We start from the raw sequence: 20,773 nt of genomic DNA, 5'->3' as shown, positions 1-20,773 counted from the left end.
AAATTACTGTGGACCCAAAGAGCGTTTGTGTGTCTATTAATATTTATTGTATTAGAAATTATTACCAGTATTTACTAATACCTTTAAAATTCTCATTAGATATTAACCAGAAATAACACTTTTATGAATAATGAATGAATATAAGAATATTTTTCAAAATAAAAAATTAGACGAATGACATTGTTTACATTTTTGAAAATTTATTGTCTGAATAAATCGAAGACTTTGTTACAATATCGCATGTTATATAGCTTCTAAAAAACTGCATTGTATACTCCTGAGACAAGGAGAGCAAGAACAACCAGTGCCTTAGTATTATTATGAAAACAGTTTTGATTTTGTAGATCCCCCAAATAGTCTTGGGGTCCCCTGGAGGATATGATATCTCTTAAGGCCATCCAGCGGAGCACCCACTCCCTGCCAACATGTGTGCATGCGTACTCACACACCCACATGCACACGAGCTTCCTATGAATTAGTTACTGCCAAGGCTCCTCAAGTTACTCTGAGGTGATCACTACCATATTTCATTCTGTGAATTACTCTATTTGGAGCAGATTTTAAATGAACATAAAAGAAGACAGCTAAGTATCTGTTGAATGAATAAATGTTAAATATTTATGCATGTGTACCTCAGTATGTTAATAAAATGGTAAGATTAGACATCAGGCACCTCAGTGGCTCAGTCAGTTAAGCATCTGCCTTTGGCTCGGGTCATGATCTCAGGGTTCTGGGATCCATCCCCACACTGGGCTCCCTGCTCATTGGGGAGTCTGCTTTTCTCTCTCCCTCTGCCATTCCCCCTGTTTGTGCGCGCTCTCTCTCTCTCTCTAATAAATAAAGTCTTTAATAAAAGATCAGACATTCTTGCAGCCCACCGTTTAGAATCTGTGATTATTTCCAAGTAAATTAATATTTGGAAGCTAATATTCCCAATTAAAGGTAGCACTGGATTGCGGTTAAGATAGGAAGTTCCGAATCCAGAAATCTTTGTCTGAATCCCTGCCCCATTACTTACAGGGATCATGGGCAAGTGATTAAACACCTTGGAGTCTCAGTTCCCTCAGCTGTAAAATGAGAATAATAGTAGTAAAGGTCCACAGTCCCTTATATTCATTTCTAAAATCCAAACTGAATTTTGACATTTTATTTTGAAATGGAAATTTTATTGGTAACTCATTGAACCCCAAAGGCTGACCTGAACCCATTTGGTTGCAAAAGCTGACCTGAACAAACCCCCATCTTTCTTCATTTATTCTGCCTGATAGGACTCGTTGTATATTTTGCTGCAGAAATTTAGTGTTTGATTATGTTGTACGGCCCTAGGCCTTGGTCTGTATATTATGGAATTGTCATAATAAATTGTATATGGATAAAGGATTGAGAATAGGTATTACCTAGTCAAGTTTAAGTGGGCGAATGTATACATACAATGTCTAGAACACTGCCGAGTACATGGTAGCATATTTGGTTTTGTTAAATAGGTAGTATTTCCAGATAAAGAAACCACTGAATAGAGAAGAAAGCACTTTTTATTTTACTAACATTTCCATGTGAATGAAAGGTGGAGTTTTGCTTTATTTTTCCCCTCTTGATTTGGGCACTAGGAAAATAAAAAAAAACAGGCAAGGTGCTGTTTTTCTGCTTTGTATCAGAGAAAATAGTAACCCTGGTTGACCTTCATCCAGCATCCCATGGGAGGGCATAGTCCCAAATGGGTCCTGGATGGAGGGCACTGCTCTGCCTCACCAGATTCTTGTCTCCATCCATACAAGGCACGGCCTGTGGTGCTTGCACAAATCCTCTGGTCAGAGAACTTTCATGCGGCCAATGAAGATGGTTTGTGATAGCATGATCCTAACTAGCTAGCTGCTGAAGGATACTATAACAAGGAGATCTGACGTCCGGGGCCACCCCTGGCGTGGACTCCTTCATCACTCCTCTTCCAAGAAATGCGAAGTGACCACCTGGAGAGTGAGGTTTTGAATGACTTGGACACTTCCCATATGCTCACCAGGTGTACATCGGGGTGTAGGAGAAAATTAACGTACACCTAACGGGCATGGCACTTTGATCTGAAAGGGTCGATGGTGTGTTGCAGACCGACCCTGGCAGGTAGTCTCTGTCCTTGTCTGAGCCGGGCAGCGCAGGCTGACTGCCCTCCTGTCTTCTGTCACATTTGCAGTTCCCCAGGCAAGGCTTGCAGCAGACCCAGCAGCAGCAACAGACGGCGGCCCTGGTGCGGCAGCTCCAGAAGCAGCTTTCTAGTAAGTACCCCCGCGTTACAGAACAGATGGCTACCAGGAGATTCAAGACAAGCAAGCAGAACACACATGCTGGCTCCTCAGACAGTGCCCTGTCTTCCTTCAGTACCATTTACATCCTCATTTGAGTCCAGGCTGGTTTGGTTTGGGTTTGGGTTTAGGTTTGGTTTAAATGCTCCCTCCCCTCTCCCCTCGCTGCTGGAAAGTCCCAGGGTTTTTTTGTTTTTTGGTTCTGGGTTTTTTGTTTTTTTGTTTTGTTTTGTTTTTTTGAGTTCAGTGAAGATATTTTCCTCTTGCTTCCATCTGAACGTGGAAATGTTTCTTTTCATTTGGGAGACCCACGTGGAAGTGCAGGTACCCTTTTTATGCAAGCTGGAAGGTTCAGAGACCAACTCGGCCGATGCCCTCAAGTGTGCTGATGAAGGAGCTGGCTTCCCAAAGCCACCTGTAGAGGAAGGCCAGCCCTAGACCTGTCTCCTGGTCACTGGGGCGGTGACCGTTCTTGCCACTGCGCCATCCTGTCCTTCTGATAACAGTGCAGAGAACTCACAGCCTGCTAACGCCGCAAGCAGCAGAGCAGGGCAGTTTGTCCCCAATAATTGGGCCTCCTATGCTGGTGTGATTTTTTTTTTTTTTTGGTGCTCTCTCTCTAAAGCGATGCCAACAGCCCATCTCACCACACCTCTTCTAGATGCCGGCAGTGTGCTCTCATGAAATGAATCCCCCCTGTGCTGCTTGATGTCACAGGAGATATTTTTAGAAATGCGAACTAGCCCCCTGTGATGCAAAGAATATTGGCCTGGGAGTTAGGAAGTCTGAATCCCGGTGCCAGTCCTACTATCATTTTCTGGACCGTGTACTTTTTCGTCCATGCAGCAAGGAGACTAGTGGGACCGGCAGTGTCTCCTGGGTCTCTGGTTGTGTGCTTTGGAGGTGTGGAGTGAAGGCCACCTAGTCCTAAAGTCAGCTCTGCAACTCTGGTAGGATACTGTCAGGAGGAGGGTCAGTTAGGACCGAGGGGCAACTTGGGTTTGGTCTTAATTTTCCACCTGGCGGCTGTGCCTGTTGATTTCCTCACAGAGAAAATGCCCCTCATGTACCTTGCGTCTCTACTAGGGCATAACCAAGGTCTTTTTTTTTTTTTTTTTTTAAATATTTCCCTCTTTTAGCCTCTTTTAATTTGTTAAATCATTTAAATTGGTCTTGTTTTCTAACTACTGCTTAACAGGGGTGGTCTATTATATGTGTGGTTAATATTTCATTGCTTTATTCGAGAGTTCATACTTTCACATGGTTAAAGAGAATATAATTTTAAGGCAGAGACAACATGCTTATATTTTAGATTTTTTTCTAGTGTTTAGAAATAAGTACCTATGATTTTATGTAGTGGCACTTTTTGGGAGTGTACCTACTCTCTTTCCTGTTTCCCAGAGCTCATGATATGCAGTTTTTTTAATCTGTCACTTATGGAGCACTTTCTTGGACCCAGGCACTGTGACTCTACATAGATTAATGCACTTAATTCCTGAACTGCCCCATGAGTGAAGGTATTACTATTCCCATACTATAGATGAGGAAATAGCTAAAGAAAAGGGAGATTGATTGACTCATTTGTCCAAGGTTATTCAGCTAAAAGTAAGGGGCAGAGCTGGGACTCTTGAATTCAGATGGTCCCCTTCCAGAAACTACCTCTTAACCACAATATACTCTGCTCCCTGATATTAGCAGTTATGCCAGCCTCCTTTGTTGAGTGATGGCCAAGTTGAGCTGTCTCACTGTACAACTCCAGAGGGCTCCTTCTGTATCATAACCCATGTGGATGGAGCCTCTGGATTTGAATAGTCCCACCAGAGTTGGGGAAGCAGTAGTTATTTCTAAGTCCCAGTCATTTTTTTGTGCCTACTATTCTTTAGGTGTGTGTGTGTGTGTGTGTGTGTGTGTGTGTGCTTGCTTGCACACATGTACATATATGTATAGGCAGACACCTGAGTCAACACACACAGCCACCGTCGCACGTGTAGACACCGTTACACACTTCTCTCTTACATATCTTATATGGCCATTTGTAGAAAATTACCCTGTTTCATGCCACTTCTCTCACTTCATAATGTCCGTGTTAAAATAAAATCTCTGATCTGTTCTTATAAAAGTTTGGGGAACTTTCAATATTTTACAATACTTAGAGTCCTTTTGTATGTTAGTATTGAGTTGTTTCTTAGTTTAGACGCAGAGACTTCAGAGGGGCTGGTTACTGTCCGAAGGCTGTGCTGGCCGGTGTAGGACTCTGCTGTGGAGCCAGTGCCCCTGTGGAATGCATGCAGTTAGGGTATTCAGACCTTACTGCTCAGGTCCCTGGGCTAGCATGCACTCCTTGGCCGGTTTGTCTGTCCTCCTGTTCTCGAGGCTGGTACGGAGAACTGTGGCAAGAGGGTAGCATCTATCTGTGGCATAATTTTGCATCTGCGATTTTATTTGAATTTATTTTTCCCATTAGGTAACCAGCCACAGCAAGGAGTGACTCCCTATGGGCATCCATCACACTTCTGAATCTGGAAGAGGACAAGACATAAAGTTTTGTGTTTGCACTGAAAAATAGAAAATCAAATTTAATGCATCAGTCTTTAGAAATGTCCCTTTGTTCTTTCCTTTCTTTGAAGTTTTCTTATTTTGTGCTACATTTCATATAGAGGTATTTAACACAAAAAGAAAAGGAGGAAGTGTGGTTTGGGTTTTTTGGTTAAATTCAACTTTAAAGTAGGTATAAAAATGTGGATCATGTGGGCCTACTCCAGGAAGAGCGTGGTAGCAGATCTTTTGAAATTGGTGCTTTTTTTTTGGATCTCATAGAAAGAATGAATTATGGTGGATTTAAAATATTTATGTGTTCATTAATGATGAAGTTTGTTGTTTTCTTCTCCCCACTGCCCCCCAAACTGTGCTGGACCAAACTACTGATTTGAAAGGCATGTCAGGTCTTGACAGGAGAGTAATCCATTTATTCTTCTTTCACCTTTGATGGTGAAATGGACATCTATTTGCATTGCTCTGATTTGAAATGTTTGTAATTTCATAAGCACTTTATAAACTTTATTCTTATTTATGTAGGATTTTTCTTTGCTTTTGTTGTGGTCAAAAGGTGCTGAAACAGATTGTTGCTTAGTACTTAAACTTCTTAGACCAAGAACTTCAACCCAGGCTTCTGAGAGAGCCGCCCTCAGATACACGGAAGCCTCGTAGAAGTGGTTGTACTCGAATTTGTTTTCAGTGGCAAGAGCATTGACCAGAGTCTTTGTGAAGGTACAACATGTTAATTCTAAAGGCCCGAACAAACCACAGTGGAATTGTTCCAATTATTTATTGCCAGATTTGGCAAAAATGACTCTTGGTTCTCCTGAACCTTATGCCAACTTGAGAAAAAACAATCTTGCAGCTGGCCTGAGATTCCACAGTGCTCAAACTTGATGTGGTTTCCAGAGAATCTGGCCCCCGAGTCCAGAAGGCTCTGGTTTTCATAAAGATGTATTTGCTGTTTATTTTGTATGGTAAGTATTTGCTATTTTGAATTTAATTATTAATGTTGGTGTCAGTCTTGGTTGTGTATTGCATATACTGTATTTATAAATTGGTGCAAAAAGCACAAGTAAATTATACATCAAATTTATTATAAAGAAATAGTAACTATTTTAACTTTGTTCAAGTATGTGGTAATTTGCTCCTATTAGAGTAAAAAATACAGTAAATTATCAGTTTGTGTAACTTAAGAGTATTCCATATAATATTTTTTTAGATTTAGATGCATAAAATTTTGAATGTGAAAATTGCAGGGCATTTTAAAACACGTGGGGGATATTTTCCCATGTTTTGTGTTAATTCATTTTCTTTTGCCATATGATTTTACATGTAATGTAGTTGAGCATACTGTGAATAGATTTGTCTATAATGAGCAAACCATGTAGAACTACTTTTTTAAAATGTAGCTAGTATGACTTTAGATCATTTCTTTTGCAAATCATTATATAAATAATTTATATCTTCCTAGGTGAGTTACTCATTGCAAAGTTTGACTCATGCAAACGACCTCAAATACATGTCCGCTTACTTTTGCTGTGGCAGCATCCATGTGAACTGCTTTGTACACTGTGAAATAGTTCACTCCAGCCTGCTCATTTCATGTTTACTCTGGGCTGGAAAAGACTTTGCCAAAACATTCAAGACCATTCTTTTCATGAAATTATAACATACTCTATCTGCTTTCAGAAGACAGATCTTTACATTTCAGCTGGTTTTGTATATCAGGTTTCGGGTTTTTTTCCTTCTTGAGAATCCTACGTAGAATCCATGAAGTTATTTTTCTTCCAAGTAATCTATCCATATGATGATTGCCTTGGCAAAACCGAAATGTGAATGTTGTGCCTAGTGAGTGAGTCCTGTTCTGTCCTGATTTCCTTTGGAAGAATTATTGGGATCTAAAATGCCAGTTTTTAGTTTGAACCATATATTTTTATAGCTCAGTATTGCAAACAGCAGTCATATTGTTTCAAGAACAAGTGTGATAATTGCATAGCATTCATATGCACTTTATATTTTGCATAAGGTAGTGAAATTAATTTATTAATCATTTTGCACATGAAAGCTGGGGGGTATACTTTTTTCTTGTTGTGTCCTTTTCTTTTCCGGTGACAAAGCCAAGTCATGGTAAGGCCCTATAGTTCAGATTCTGTGGAAAGTTGAGGAAGAACCTAGGACTGGCTTACCCCTGTGCATTATAAAGAGAACGACTGGAATTTTTGTAATCTAGGCTTAGCATATTTCCTTCCACTTAATCCCACATCCTAAGAGGTTTCTTTCTTAGCAAATTCATTAATTTGCATTAAAATGATCGTGAGCGAAAACCTATCCTTTGACAGAACCTGGTAATTTGCTTTGTAAGACAGGAAATTATCCTAGGAGAAGATGGAGACCTCCCTTTCCCTTAAAAATAAGACTTTAAAAATTGAATGTAATTGGGCATCAGAATCCCTTAGACAAACCTGTTTACACTCTAGTCTCATTCCTGATAGCTTCCATTTGTCGTTCTTACTTACTCCTTTTGGCCCGGCAGTGGAAGGAGATCACAGTGAGAATTAGTATCCTTTGACCTCTTGTGGCCACAGGGTACCAGCATCTGAGATAGCAGCAGTCAGGTCACCTCTTAGGTGGAGCCAGCTGAAAGTTGGTGTGATGAAAACACAATGAAGTAAGCTCCCCTGTGTCTCAAACCATCAGCAGGGGCTAACATAGTTGTTTTGTGTGCTGAGATATCCGGGCGAGACCTATGGCATTTTTTTTCCCCACTTTAAATAACTGGCAAATATTTGAATGAATTCTGGATAAATTACACTGGAACATCCCAGCCTCTAAAATTAGAAAAGATGACTCATAATGTCCCCCAAATCAATTCATGTTGAATTACAAAAAGCAACATTTTGTGTAGGTTTGAACAAATTTTAAGTACAATGAAACTTCATTATATGTATTTATGTATTAGATCTAGATTTTCCTATTTTCCTCTTCCATAAAGGATTATCCCTTAATGAAATAAGTTCATAAAGCAATGGTTCCTTCTCAGATATTTTCCTTATAAAGAGTTCCAAACCAAGGATGCCTGTGTTAGATTTTGAAGTGATGAAGTTTCATTGTATTTTTAATGAAGCCTTTTTAATGAGTTTATTTCAGTAACGAAGTAATCAACCCCCTTTTCACTTTTTATGATATGTAGGTGTTAAGTTGCTTTTTACATGTATTTTAAATGCAGTTATTAAAAAACATTTTTGTATTCCCCATCAATGAAAATTTTCAGTGTACACAAAACATAATCCTAGTCAAAACCGTTCAGAGCTTATTTTCTCTAGGTTTTACTAAAATATTTCTAAGCCAGCCACAAAATATCTGTACATCAAAATTGTAAATTTACAATCAAGACTACAAATTTAATCTTTCCCATTGTCTCTCTTCTCAGTGCCATGCTTGTAACATTGCTAGAAGGTGGACACTAGGCAACTGGTAGTGAAAGAACAAAGTCTATTCTTTAATGAAGAATTCAGATACATTAGCCATTTGTTCTTTTATGGTGGACAGTTTTACCTTAATGTTCATTGTTATTTGTTGGCAAAATAAAAGTGCCTTAAGTTAAAAGTTCGTTTGGAGATCAATTAACGAAATCACTATCAGTCATATTGCATTTATTTACAAGTCTTTTTCTTATTTTGCATGTCCATTATAAATTTAATATTGTAAATGTACTCAAATTCATTTACATGCCTATGGCTGCCTTTGATTAAACTTCTTCCAAAAAATAAACTGTCCAGATGTTGACTTTGTTCAATTTTTATTTCATGTCAGATGACCTGAACATACGTTGTTGCATAATCACTACCAAGTGGATTCCTCGCTGTGCATTTGTAGATCCCAGAATCTGAGGTTTGGGGATTCTGAATGATGAGGGTACCTTGGGGGTGAAAAGGCTCAAGTCCATGAGTCCCCCCTTTATTTGCCATTGAGAGCAAGGAGTGGTCTGGCCGCTCCCATGTGATTTCTGGCTTGGGGACTCCCAGGGCCACACATCGGAGCTGAACGGGCGCTCCTATCCTTGTGAGAATGCTCCTGGGTAGGCGATTTGTAATTCGGGGTGGGTAGGCTACAACCATTACTGGAACGGTAATCAGTGTGTGGCCAACGTTATTTTGAGCCATACAAATGTAGTTTCCTCTGTCATAAGCTGTTGCTTCTTTAATGACTAAGGTGCCATTTTCATGCAATATGTATTTTCCACTACTTTGAGGTCTATCGATTATAGAACCACTTGGTGTAGTCCATTTGATATTTGGCTTAGGGCTTCCATCAGACACACAGTGCAGTGATAGAGATTCTCCACTGATACAGTAAACTGTTCCTAGCGCATAAGAAAGAATCACTGGCTTCTGGCCAATTTCTAACACAATTAATTTTTCAATGTAGCCGACTTTATTTCTTGCTGCACACCGGTATTTTCCTGCATCATCCCGAGTTGTTTTAGAAATGATGAAAGAACCATTGCCTGCTATCAGATACTGAGAAATTTGCGGCTCATTGGGAAATCTTGTGCCATTTGGTAAAATCCAGATTATTTCAGGTGGTGGGTTTCCATCAACAGAACAATTCAGTGCTGTGGACTTTCCAAGCTGGGCAACTATTTTTTCATTAAATGGATTTCTGAATGTTGGTCGTCTTAGCATTTCCAGTACTTCTAACTGTACCACCAGCACGCTCTCTCCTCCTTCATTCCGAGCCACACAGATAAAATCTGCCGAATCTGAAAACCTCACATTCCTAATTTCCAAGGTTCCATTTTTATGGACTGTGATTCTGCTTCCATAGTATGGGGCCGTGAGGAAAATATTATCTGGCATGATCCACATGACTTGAGGAGATGGTGTTCCTTCAGCTCTGCAGTCAAAGTGTTTTTTGGAATGCCTCACGGCTGTGGCTTTAATAACCGTTCTGTTTGTATACAGACCGTTGATTAATGGAGGTTTGGAGACAACATCCAGTTTGTACATTTTTGTGTCATCCCCACTGGGATTTCGGGCCACACACACATACTCTCCGGAATCGAGCAGTTTCACTTTGTTGATGGACAAAGACCCGTTCGCATGAAATGTGTACCTATCCTTAGAGAATGAAATCACGTCATGGGAAGGCAGCAACCAAAATATTTTTGGTTTGGGTTCACCGATGACCTCACAGTCAAGGACCACTGTGTCTCCAGCCTTGATTCTCCTGTGGGTCTTGTAACCCTGCCTGATCCGTGGGGCAGCTGTTATTACTGTTAGGTGCACCTTCATTTCATCCTTCCCCAGAGTGTTCTGGGCATAGCAAGTATAATCTCCTTCCTCTGCTATCCCAACTTTGTTGAAGTATAGGGTTCCATTGTCAAAAAGGGTATACCTCCTGGTCCTGCGGCCACTGTCATCGGCTTGCATTGCATTGTTTATCATTGTTCCATCAGGCAAACTCCAAGATATCTCAGGCAGTGGGGAGCCAGAAGCCTCGCAATCAACTTGGAAATCTTTCCCATGGAATACTTGCTTTTTAAAATGGTGCTTGTGATAAATTTTGGCCGGTTTCAGTCGGAGACTCACATGCATTAGTATCAGATCATCCCCCATTTTGTTTCTGGCCACACACAAGTAGTCACCGCCATCTTTTTCTGTTATTGATCCAATAAACAAGGATCCATTTGGGTATACATGGATACGGCTGCCCATTCTAAGGAGAGAAGAGATGGATTTGAGTGTGCAGCTATTAGCAAGAGGTGAGGGGAGTTGTCTTTATTTACATAGGATTAGCTTTATGGACATTTTCTTAAACTGTTGGAATAAAATTAAAATCAGTACTAGCTTACTGTCTCCTAAACCATTTCCTGAGAGAAAATTATCTAACTGAACAGTTAAAATTTAGTGAAATGAAACTCCTTTACAATGGTGATTTGAAAGAATGCTGAGAATGCTAGAAACATTGGATACCTTAGGACTTTCTTGACCATTTTACATATCAAATGATTGTTTTGTGATATGTCAGTAAAGAACTTCCATGTATACTTGGCTCGGAAAAGATGCCAGGTTATTTTTTTTTAAAAGGTAACAAAATATAATTATTTGGTTACAAAATAAGTTATACTTTGCCATGAAAAGAGGAAGTGCCAATGGTAAGACTCATCAGAAGCCTGCTGTTGCATCTGTCCTTTGCAGGCAGCTGTAAAGTGACTGGTCTCTGCATTTTGTCAAACTGTGCACTATCGTTTTTCTCCCTGAAGTTATTATGCAGCATGCCATTACCACCGTGAGCCACCAGATGGCACATCTTTCCTGCTAAAACCAGATTTAGCTTTTCAGAAAGACCAGTGGAAAATGAATTGCTGCTAAAACCGGGATCAAGAACACCCATAAGGGAACATCTATATATATTTTTCTTATTTTTTGCCAAGGTGATAAGCAGGTAAGTGAAACCAGAGAGGAAAAGGTGGATAGGGTAGCAGCGAATCAAGTCAAACAGCTCAAGTCACTTTTCATTCTCAGCAAACAAGTATGGAGAGTATTGTGTGGTACATTACAAAAGGTACTGTTATTTTTAAATCTTCAAGTAGTTCCTCACTATATATCTGGAAATACTTTACTTAGAGAGCCTTAGTAACTTGCCTCAGCTCTCAGGGCTGGTTCTCAAATGCTTTATAAAAGCACTGATTCCCAAACTTGGATGTGTATGAAAATCATTTATGGAGTATAAAACAAGTCCCACCTCCAGAATTTGACTTAATTGGTGTGGAGTGTGGCCTAGGCATTAGGACTCAGAGTTTTCCAGTGATTCTCATGTGCAGCCAAGTCTGAGAACCACTGCTCCCAGCCTTGGCTCTCACAAACAGTTCTCTCATCCCATGCATCAGAATCACATGGCGCCTGCCTCATGTAAGACGCAGGTTTCCTGGCTTCGCTTTTCAGAGATTCTGATTCACGAGATCTGGCCAGGGATCTGGGAACCCACTGAGTAACAAACGTCCCAGGTGACCATGACTCTTATGAACAATAAAATTTGAGAACCAGTCTCCTATTTTAGTGGCACTAAAATCACCTGGAAGCTTTTAAGAACACAGATTGCCTGTTAAAAGAGAATCGGTTTCTGATTCACTGAGTTCTCAGGCAACGCTAATGCTACTGGCAGGGGGACTGCATTCTTTGAAAACCATTGATTTAGAGTGACCTTGTCCCGCCCCCAAATCTGATGCATCTGGAGGTGGTAATATATAAGAAGAGACTATAGCTGTTTCTTTTTATAAAGTGATGTTTTTAAGAGAAAATCTACTTTTCCAAAGTAGAGTGTTCCCCAAGTAAAAGAAAGCATCTGTAGTCCTTCTAAAGCAATGCTTCTCAGACTTTATTGAGCATGTGATTCATCCGGGTATCTTTTTAAAGCGCAAATTCTGACTCAGCAAGTCTGGAGTGGGACCCGAGGTTCTGCTCTTGTGACAAGCTCTTAGGTTCCGAAGAAGAGGAAACCATTCTGTGCTGAAACAGGTCACATATGTCAAAAGTACTGGAGATAGACTGGTGGTGTTCTGAGTCTGAGGCCATTTAAAAACCCAGAAAAAGCTTTTTGGTTCAGGTGACAAGTAGGCTTTAAGAAAGGGACAGGGTTTTGCTTATTCTGGTCATGGTGGTGTACGCAGAAACGCATAGCTATGATGCACATTTTTGCATTTTTAGAATCTAAAATTCAAATGTTAGAAGCTTCGAAATGGAAACAGCAAGGACTTTCTTTTTCTTGCAGTAAATGGCCCCTTTTATTTCAGTTGATATCATCTAAAGCTTCTAAGTAAAGAATATCCTTGCCTTTTTGAGGCTAGTGGCAAAATAATAATTGAGGTGTTCAGTTAGCAAACAAGTTGAATTATAAAAGAAAAAAATGCAGTACCTCTGGTGGGCCCATGGTAGCATCTGTGATCTTTATTTTTTAAGATTTATTTATTTGAGAGAGAGAACCTCAAGCAGACTTCCCGCTGAGCACAGAACCTGATGTGGGGCTCGATCCCACGACCCCAAGAGCATGACCCAAGTAGAAATCAAGAGTCAGCCGCTCAACCAACCAAGCCACCCAGGTGCCCCATCTGTGATCTTTATACACTCTGTTGCCTCTTCCACAATTTTTACAATCTGTGTCCCATAAATACTTCCCCAAACAAAATATAAACAACCTACTTAATTTCTTTGCTGTTTACCTCTGAAGGATCTGTTGGAATACCTGGTTAAGATTTATTCTGAGATATTAATAATGTGTTTTGGAACACTCTCCAGACTTCCTTTGGGTTAACTTCTTAAAACATTCCTTAAATTTTTTCATGCCTCTTGATAAAAGATTTCCATTTTCCAAAACTGACTTAACATCCAGTAAGTGTTTTAGTGTTTTAGACCTTTTCCTTAACAACCTAAATTTTGAACTTTATCCGTTATTCACATCACAAGTGTAATGCTTTCTATACTTACTGCATTGTGGTTTTTGCATGGGTAGTGGAAATTGTTTTCAAAATTACACAGAACCTTGGTTGCATTACAAAATTCCCTCCTCTTTTTGGATAGAGAAATTATAAATACCTTTCCGCAGTTACCATTTTAAAGCTGTCACAAGTATGACAGCAAATGAGATTGTTAGTCTGCTTTTAACTATGTAAATTCAGTAAGAATTGAACAGCTGGCCTGTAGAGTTAAGCATGTAAGAAGCTTCATTTTTATATGTAACGTTACCTCAAAAGGATTAGGTCTCTTTAGAAAGAGTTACTTTTATGTACAGAGTCTATGAGCTCTCTAAATCTGCTGCTGATCTCACTGTATCACTTTTTCCATTTCAGAAATTGTACATCTAAATAGATAAAGAAGACAATCTCAACACAAAGGTATGGTTTACCTGTGCCACTGGTCGACAATAGCCCTGGATGGTAGCCTCCAGATTATTTTGGGTTTGGGTTCCCCAATGGCTGAGCAGTTCAGTAGTAATTTGTCACCAAAATTCACCTCAGTCCGCTTCTGGGATGCAAATTCTATCCTGGGGATGGTTTCTCGCTCTTCCACTGTAAGAATTACCACTCTTCTTTCTGAGCCAGTGGAGCTGGTAGCAATGCATTCATAAGTGCCCCTGTCTGAAGAGTCTACATTTCTTATATACAGAGTCCCATTTGAAAATAACAACAACTTGGAATTTATAAACTGCAGTGGTTTCACTTCAGTGCCATCAGAGAGGACCCAGTGAACACTGGGCTGAGGAGTTCCTTTGGCAGTACAGGGCAATTTCAAACTTTCACCCCAAGTCCCTACAATGACTTGCCTCTTTTGCTCTAGAATAACAGGTGGGGCTGCAATGACTTGTATTTTGACCAACAGTGAATCCTGGCCAGCTGAGTTGCTGGCCATGCATTTGTAAAAACCCCGGTCATAAATGCTGAGACTGTGGATGACCAGTGTTCCATTAGATGTCACCAGGGCCTGCCTATTCCCCTCAGATGATTCTGAAACCACCGTTTGGTTTGCAAGAACCCAGGAAATTGTAGGACTTGGTCTACCTTCAGCTCTGCACTTCAATTCCACAGTGCTTCCAGAGTGGACTGTGATCTCTTTGGTACGCCTATCCAGGATCCTGGGGGGATAGGAAACCACGGACAACATGACATGAAGGCGGTCAGTGCCAAGTGGATTGGATGCTGAGCACAGGTACTGTCCGCGGTCCTGAATGTCCACCCTCTGTATGGACAGGGTGCCATTGGGCAGCACTTGGAATCTGCTATTCTGTTTCCTTTTAGATATATCAAATCCTGATAAGAAGAAAGAAATTTGTAGTCATAGGTCATCAAAGTTTAAATAGAAAACAAATTGTGCAAGGGAAAGTCTCAAGAGGAAAGCTTTGGGGGGTGCTGTTAGGCTACTGAGAGCAAATATATTTAAAATTAAAATTAGGAGACTTAGTGTTAAGAGTGTAAAAATTATTCACGGAAGATTTTTATATCCATATGATTCAACACAATGACCCTTTTCTTTTTCAAATCATATTTCCCTGTATCTGCTTTCAAAGCATTACAAAAAAATGTTCTTAACATGTTTTAAAACCTTCCAATGAGCAGAAAAAGTTATGCAGCAAATGTCAAATGAGAATATCAATAGTTTCTGTGTCTTGGAGAGATTTGAAACTGGTGTTGATTCTTTGGATGTGTAACCCTGAAACATAACACAATCTTTTCCTTGTTTTATGACTCAACAAAACTAAGTGTAAAAAGAAAAAAATTAAAAAAAAAAAAACAGTTTCAGATACCTGATGAGACTCTGGTCCAGTGGATGGTGGGCAGGGGATTTCCAACAGCCTCACAAGGAAGAAAGGCATCTGAGTTAGCGGGAACAGTAAAACTTGCTGCTTTTCCTCCAACTATTCTGGGCCTTTCAAATATATTCCTAGACAAAGAATCAAAGGGAAGGAGTTCAGAAGTTGTTATTTTTTGAACTGGTGTCTCATCAAAGCCATTTTTCTTTGCAGTCTTCTGAATATCCCAATTTGAAGCATGAGTGGTGTCCTCTGGCAAGCCTGGAGTGGGCAATATGCTCACTACTGACATTTTGCCTTTTTCAGCAATTTCTGGGTATGACTTGTGCCAGAAGTGGTTTTCTGACCAGGGAGAGGAAGTCAGTTTAGAATTCTGTGGTTTAACTGTCATTAGTGCTGGTGTAGAAGCAGAATGAAACAGATTGGAGTAGATAAAGTGGGTGGTTCCAATTGTGACCTTGACATTTGGGCGAACTCTGGGAGATGTTGCAACCTCTGCTGCTAATTGCTGTGGATTAGCATTGTGCCTAGAGTATTCACGTGGCTTGATCACTGTATTTGTCATCATCCTAAAAACGGGAGTTGCCATGTTGTCTGTGACTGCACTTTGATTACTCAAGGAATGGGAGGTGGGAATTGGCATTGGAGCAGCACTGACACTCCGGAATGGTGGCATGGTTGAGTGTCTAATGATTGTGTTCCTAGTTGTGGTGGTCTGGTGTAGTTTGCTGGACAAAGTGATTTCAGAAACAATTCTGCTCTTCAAAGTCTGAGTATTCTCTTGGGGTAGTTCTTCAATTACATCTGTCAGAGTAAGTGTTCTTGGATAAAGACCCATTGTGCTTGAAATTCCTTTTATGTTTTCTAAGGGAGAATGAGTGAAAGCAAAGATACTGGGCTTGGTTGAAGTTTCAGTTGCAGTTAGATCAGGAGGTATCATAGTAGCTGATGTAGTGAAGCCAGAACTCTGACTAGGAGAGGAGTATGAGTCATTCCTGTTCCTCTGAGGCTCCTTTTTTCTTTGTATGTTTCGTGTCCTGGGTCTGGCTATTTGGGTTTTACTGATAATGACTGATGCAGGGGCAGTAGGAGGAACTGTCAGCCTGGCTGTCTGCATTGATATGAAATTGTTGGTACTTGATTCTTTGCTTGAGATATTAAGAGGTGTAGGGTAAACTGGTGGAAAGGGCAGCTTTTTCATTGTTGGGAGACTTATAGGACTGTGTGTTTCAGTGATATTTTGGTGAGTTGTAGCTGATGTTATAGATGGAATTTGCATCACACTTGTTGAGAGTGTTGTGAAATGGAAAGGGAAAACTTTATCTGTGGGTAAAGCAGGAGATATTTTAGTAAGTACTGTGCCTGTGCTTTTTGGTGGGCTAAATTGATGCTGATTCTTTAACCTCTCTTTTTGGACATGGTTATTTACAAAGATCTGATGCCAGGGAATTTTCCTTCTTAAAAATCTTGTAATGGCTGTAGTAGTAGACATAGATGGCTTGGTGGTGGGATCTGGAAGTGGTGATATAAACATTGAATCTCTTTTAACTTCATTGGTGTTAGACCCACTTGGGTAGCCATTATTTGTTACAGTTTTTTCCACAGGTAAGGATTTGGGGGCATGAGTCATAACTGCATCAGTTGGAGTCATTTGGGTACTTTCAGCACTGAAATATTTTATTGTGGGTATTGTTTTCTCAATATTTACATTTGGTTCGTTCTCAAATGGTAATGATGGATTGTGGACTAGAGTTGTAGACTCTTCTGTGACTTTGGAAGTTTCAGCTTTGGTGAGCATGATAGGGGAAGAACTTGGAAAAGACAATGCTGCTGCAGCAGTGGTGAGCCTTTCCTCAGGAGAACAGGATGGGCACACCACATTGACCTCTGTGGCTGAAAATGTAGTGCTTTCTTCAGAAGAAACTCTGAATGTTGGTCTCACAAAGCCGTATCTATGTTGTCGAAGAATTGGAGTTCTATATGGGCTGATAATGCGACCCCTACCCCAAATTTTCCTCCGTCTTCCAAAGCGCCTAGATGTTAGTGGGATGTTAGTTGTACTATTTCTAGGAATCTGTGACTGAGAATGAGCAGCAGTGTATGGGCCTGAAGGTATCTCAGAGGTGCTAAGCTTTTGAGTAATGTATGGATAGAGGTGATTGCTCCTGGGGTCACTGACTCCTGTTACAGATGTCTGATGACTATTTGTGGCATTTACTGACCCTAAGAATATATCAGCTTTGCTGTTAGCACTACTGAGCATTTTGATATTGGCATCTTTGCTCATAGTCCCCACTGCTATTGGGACTGTACTTTGTAAATGCTCTTTTTTCCTCCTAGTGTTGTCAGCTTCCTGAAATTGCATTGCTTCAGGTAAGAAAGGAGAGATAGTGGAGAAATTTTCAGTGGTTGTGCCTTGCATTTTGCTTGATAAGGTTGGGTTGATATTCTCTGACATGGCTGTAGTTTTAATAGGAGATGGCTTGAAATCTATTGGTTTTTCAGGTGGTAGGATTTGTGGACCCGCAACTGGAGAGACTTCAGTAACAGTTACATTTGTCACAGGGCTATCAGGTATTTTTCTGGAATTGGCAATCAGTGTCCTTGCCAGAACACTAGGAGCCTTAGTTGCCAGGGCCATCAGTTCCTCTTCTGGAGGGAGCTTGCCTGAAGAGTCCATTTCCTCCCCAGGTATCTTCAGGAGTTGGGTGGCCACTGAAGGGGGCCTTGCTGTAGTAGTTTCTTGCTTCTCTGGCATAATATTCTTTTTAGCTTTCTCCAAAAGTGCTGCCCAGTGCTGTGGGTCAATTCTCCGAGCAGAGGAAGGGAAGGGCCTCCTGTGCTCTCTAAAATGTCGATTTGGTGAATCTCCTCGCCGCCGGTGTATTGACTCGCGATAGTTGTGCTTTTTACTTGTGCTCAAGACTTGTTTTCCAGTCTCAGCTCCCAATGGAACAGAGGTAGGGAGTTGCACAGCTGGTGGGTCCATAAGATGAGCAATGGGATTGGGCTCATCAAGTCCAGATCCATCTATTTCTACATTATGCTCTACTGGCCTTTGCCCTTTCATTTTGACTGAAACTTGGTTAATCAAAAAGTCAACCCCTGATGGGTTGGCTGCTACACAACAATAATAACCCTGGTTTTTTTGGGTGACCTGTAATAGTCTTAGTGTGCCATTGTTAAGAATTTGCTTGTCTCTGGAGGACTGATAAAACACAGTGTTTCCTGGAAGAACCCAGCTAACAGAGGCATCTGGGATACCAGAAGAATGGCATGGAAGGTCAAGTGTTTCACCAATGAAAACTGTATAATGAGCCGCATTTTCATGATAGGCTTCTATGGAGGGCTCTACCACAGTAATTCTATAGGTGAGAATATCTGCATCATCATAATTGGTGCTTATGCAGTGGTATATGCCTGTGTCAAAACTATCAGCCATCTGGAGTTCTAATTTTCCACTTTTGTCTATTAGGATTCGTCCATCCTCACTAACATAAGGGGCTCTCACTTTACTCCCATCAGCCAGAAGCCACTCCAAATGTGGGGTAGGGTCTCCTTGGCCTGGGCATTCTAGGCTAATGGTCCCACCAATCAAAACAGTGCGTTCCTGCTTAGTATTGTTATCTCTGGAAATCATGGTCCATTTATGTTTCACTGGCCTTATTTCTGCCCTTGGTAAAGTGACTTGAACATCACTGGAGTACTGGATGTGCAATGTACTGAGTGTGCTGGCAGTTCTATTTAGCTGCAAGGAGATTTGGTCTTGCATTAACCAAGGGGGATCTATTGTGAGTTCAGCCTCTGTGTCGGTAAAGATGTCTTCAGGTTTAGGAGCCACCTGTTTATATTTGTAGCAGCGTTGTGGTGTTTCAGTGAGCAAGTGGCTCCTTTCTAGAATCAGAGGAGAATCACTGTACAAAGCCAGAACTTGCCACACTTGCTGAATGTAATTGTTTTCTATGTTACACACCAGAAATGTTGAAAATGATGAATTTAGCATGATATAGTCATTTTCTTCAGTGAATGCAATGGATGATGTCTTTGAGGGTTTTTGGATACTGCAGACTATGTTAGCTTCATTTCCAAACTGATCTGTCATATTCAAAGTGATGGAGCCAAGGGGTGCCATGAAATCTTGGGGAGAGATGGACACAGGACTGCTGTCTTCCAGAACAGTCAGGCTCTTTAATTTCAGGGATGGGTCGATGGTTGGCTTGGCACACAGGAAAGCTGCAGCTGGGACCATAGCTAAGGGCGTGCCTTTAGAGGTCCTGGGGTTCATACAAAGTGGACATTGCTGAGGACTGGAAGGACTTCTGTCTTTTTTGCATTTTATTATATCTAGGAAAAATGACAATTGAGTTATTGCCAGCTGTGGCCTCTTTACATTTGAACATTTTAAAGAAATAGCTTTTGCTAAAATTTGAAAGAACAATTTGGAAATTTTAGTGTTATTAAGGAAGTTTCCTACTTTTTTGTCTTTAGGTTGATTTCTAAAAAGATATTGTCTATATACCCTGCCACAGTATTATATCCATGGTCACAAGGATTTTTGCTGTCTTGTTGATTGCTTTATTTCGAGTACCTAGCAAGTGCCTGATATATATTTGGTACTCAGAAATATTACCTAAAAGAATAATTTCCTTATATAGGGAAACAAAATAATAAGCTTATGTTTCCCACTTTTTACTAAAAGTAGTTCAGTTCTATTTCCTCATTTTAATGTTTGAAGGGTCATAGAATTTCATTGTCCCTTAAAAGATTACATGTTTTAATACCTATTCTCCTCAAACTATTCCAAAATACAGAAGAGGAAGGAAGGTTTCCAAACAAATTCTATGAGGCCAGCATTACCCTGATACCAAAACCAGACAAAGACACCATGAAACAATAAAACTAAAGACCAACATCCTTGATGAATATACATGTAAAAATCCTCAACAAAATATTAGCAAATTGCATTTAACAATACATTAAAAGGACCATTCACCATGATCAAATGGGATTTTTTCTGGGGGCACAAAGATGGTTCAGTATTCACAAATCAATCAGTGTGATAAACTACATCAACAAAGGATTAAAATCATATGGTCATCTCAACAGATTAATAGGAAACATTTGGCAGAATTCAACATCTGTTCATGATAAAAACTATCAACAAAGTGGGTTTAGAGGACACCTACTTCAACAGAATAAAGGCCAAATATGACAAACCCACAGCTAACATCATCCTCATGGTGAAAAACTGAGAGCTTTCCTCTAAGATCAGGAGCAAGACAAGGAAGTCCACTCTGACCACTTTTATTGAACATAGTAGTCTTCAGAAGTCCTACTTGCAGCAGTTCCACAAGAAAAAGAAATAAAAGGCGTCCAGATTGATGTGGAAGAATGAAAACTGTCTCTGTTTGCAGATGACATGACACCGTATGTAAGAAATCTTAAAAACTACACGAAAAAACTGTTAGAAATGACAAATTCAATAAAGTCACAGGATACAAAATTAACATACAGAAATCGGTTGCATTTCTATACACTAATAATGAGGAGATGAAAGAGAAGAAAACAATCCCATTTACAATTGCACCAGAAATAATAAAATACTTGGGAATAAACTTGACCAAGGACGTGAAAAA

At 40.2% G+C, this 20,773-nt stretch overlaps 2 protein-coding genes across 2 annotated transcripts in view; one reads left to right on the top strand and one right to left on the bottom strand.

The window, feature by feature from the left end:
- Positions 1 to 5,837, top strand: part of MED12L (mediator complex subunit 12L) — a 312,204-nt gene extending 306,367 nt beyond the window's left edge. Inside the window, exons 42-43 of the mRNA XM_088025763.1 lie at positions 2,186 to 2,267; positions 4,759 to 5,837. Coding sequence (XP_087881889.1) covers positions 2,186 to 2,267; positions 4,759 to 4,811 — 135 coding nt within the window. The 3' untranslated portion in view covers positions 4,812 to 5,837. The remainder of the gene's footprint in view (positions 1 to 2,185; positions 2,268 to 4,758) is intronic.
- Positions 5,838 to 8,618: 2,781 nt separating this feature from the next.
- Positions 8,619 to 20,773, bottom strand: part of IGSF10 (immunoglobulin superfamily member 10) — a 58,341-nt gene continuing 46,186 nt past the window's right edge. Inside the window, exons 4-6 of the mRNA XM_028103064.2 lie at positions 15,132 to 19,481; positions 13,737 to 14,637; positions 8,619 to 10,550 (exon numbers count right to left, since the gene is read on the bottom strand). Of these exons, the coding sequence (XP_027958865.1) occupies positions 8,642 to 10,550; positions 13,737 to 14,637; positions 15,132 to 19,481 (7,160 nt within the window). The 3' untranslated portion in view covers positions 8,619 to 8,641. The remainder of the gene's footprint in view (positions 10,551 to 13,736; positions 14,638 to 15,131; positions 19,482 to 20,773) is intronic.

The sequence above is a fragment of the Eumetopias jubatus genome, unplaced genomic scaffold, assembly GCF_037043125.1.
Source record: "Eumetopias jubatus isolate StellerSeaLion01/CBP00866 unplaced genomic scaffold, mEumJub1_p1.0 scaffold_1, whole genome shotgun sequence".
NCBI lineage: Eukaryota > Metazoa > Chordata > Mammalia > Carnivora > Otariidae > Eumetopias > Eumetopias jubatus.
This window is presented reverse-complemented; position numbering and strand designations above follow the sequence as displayed.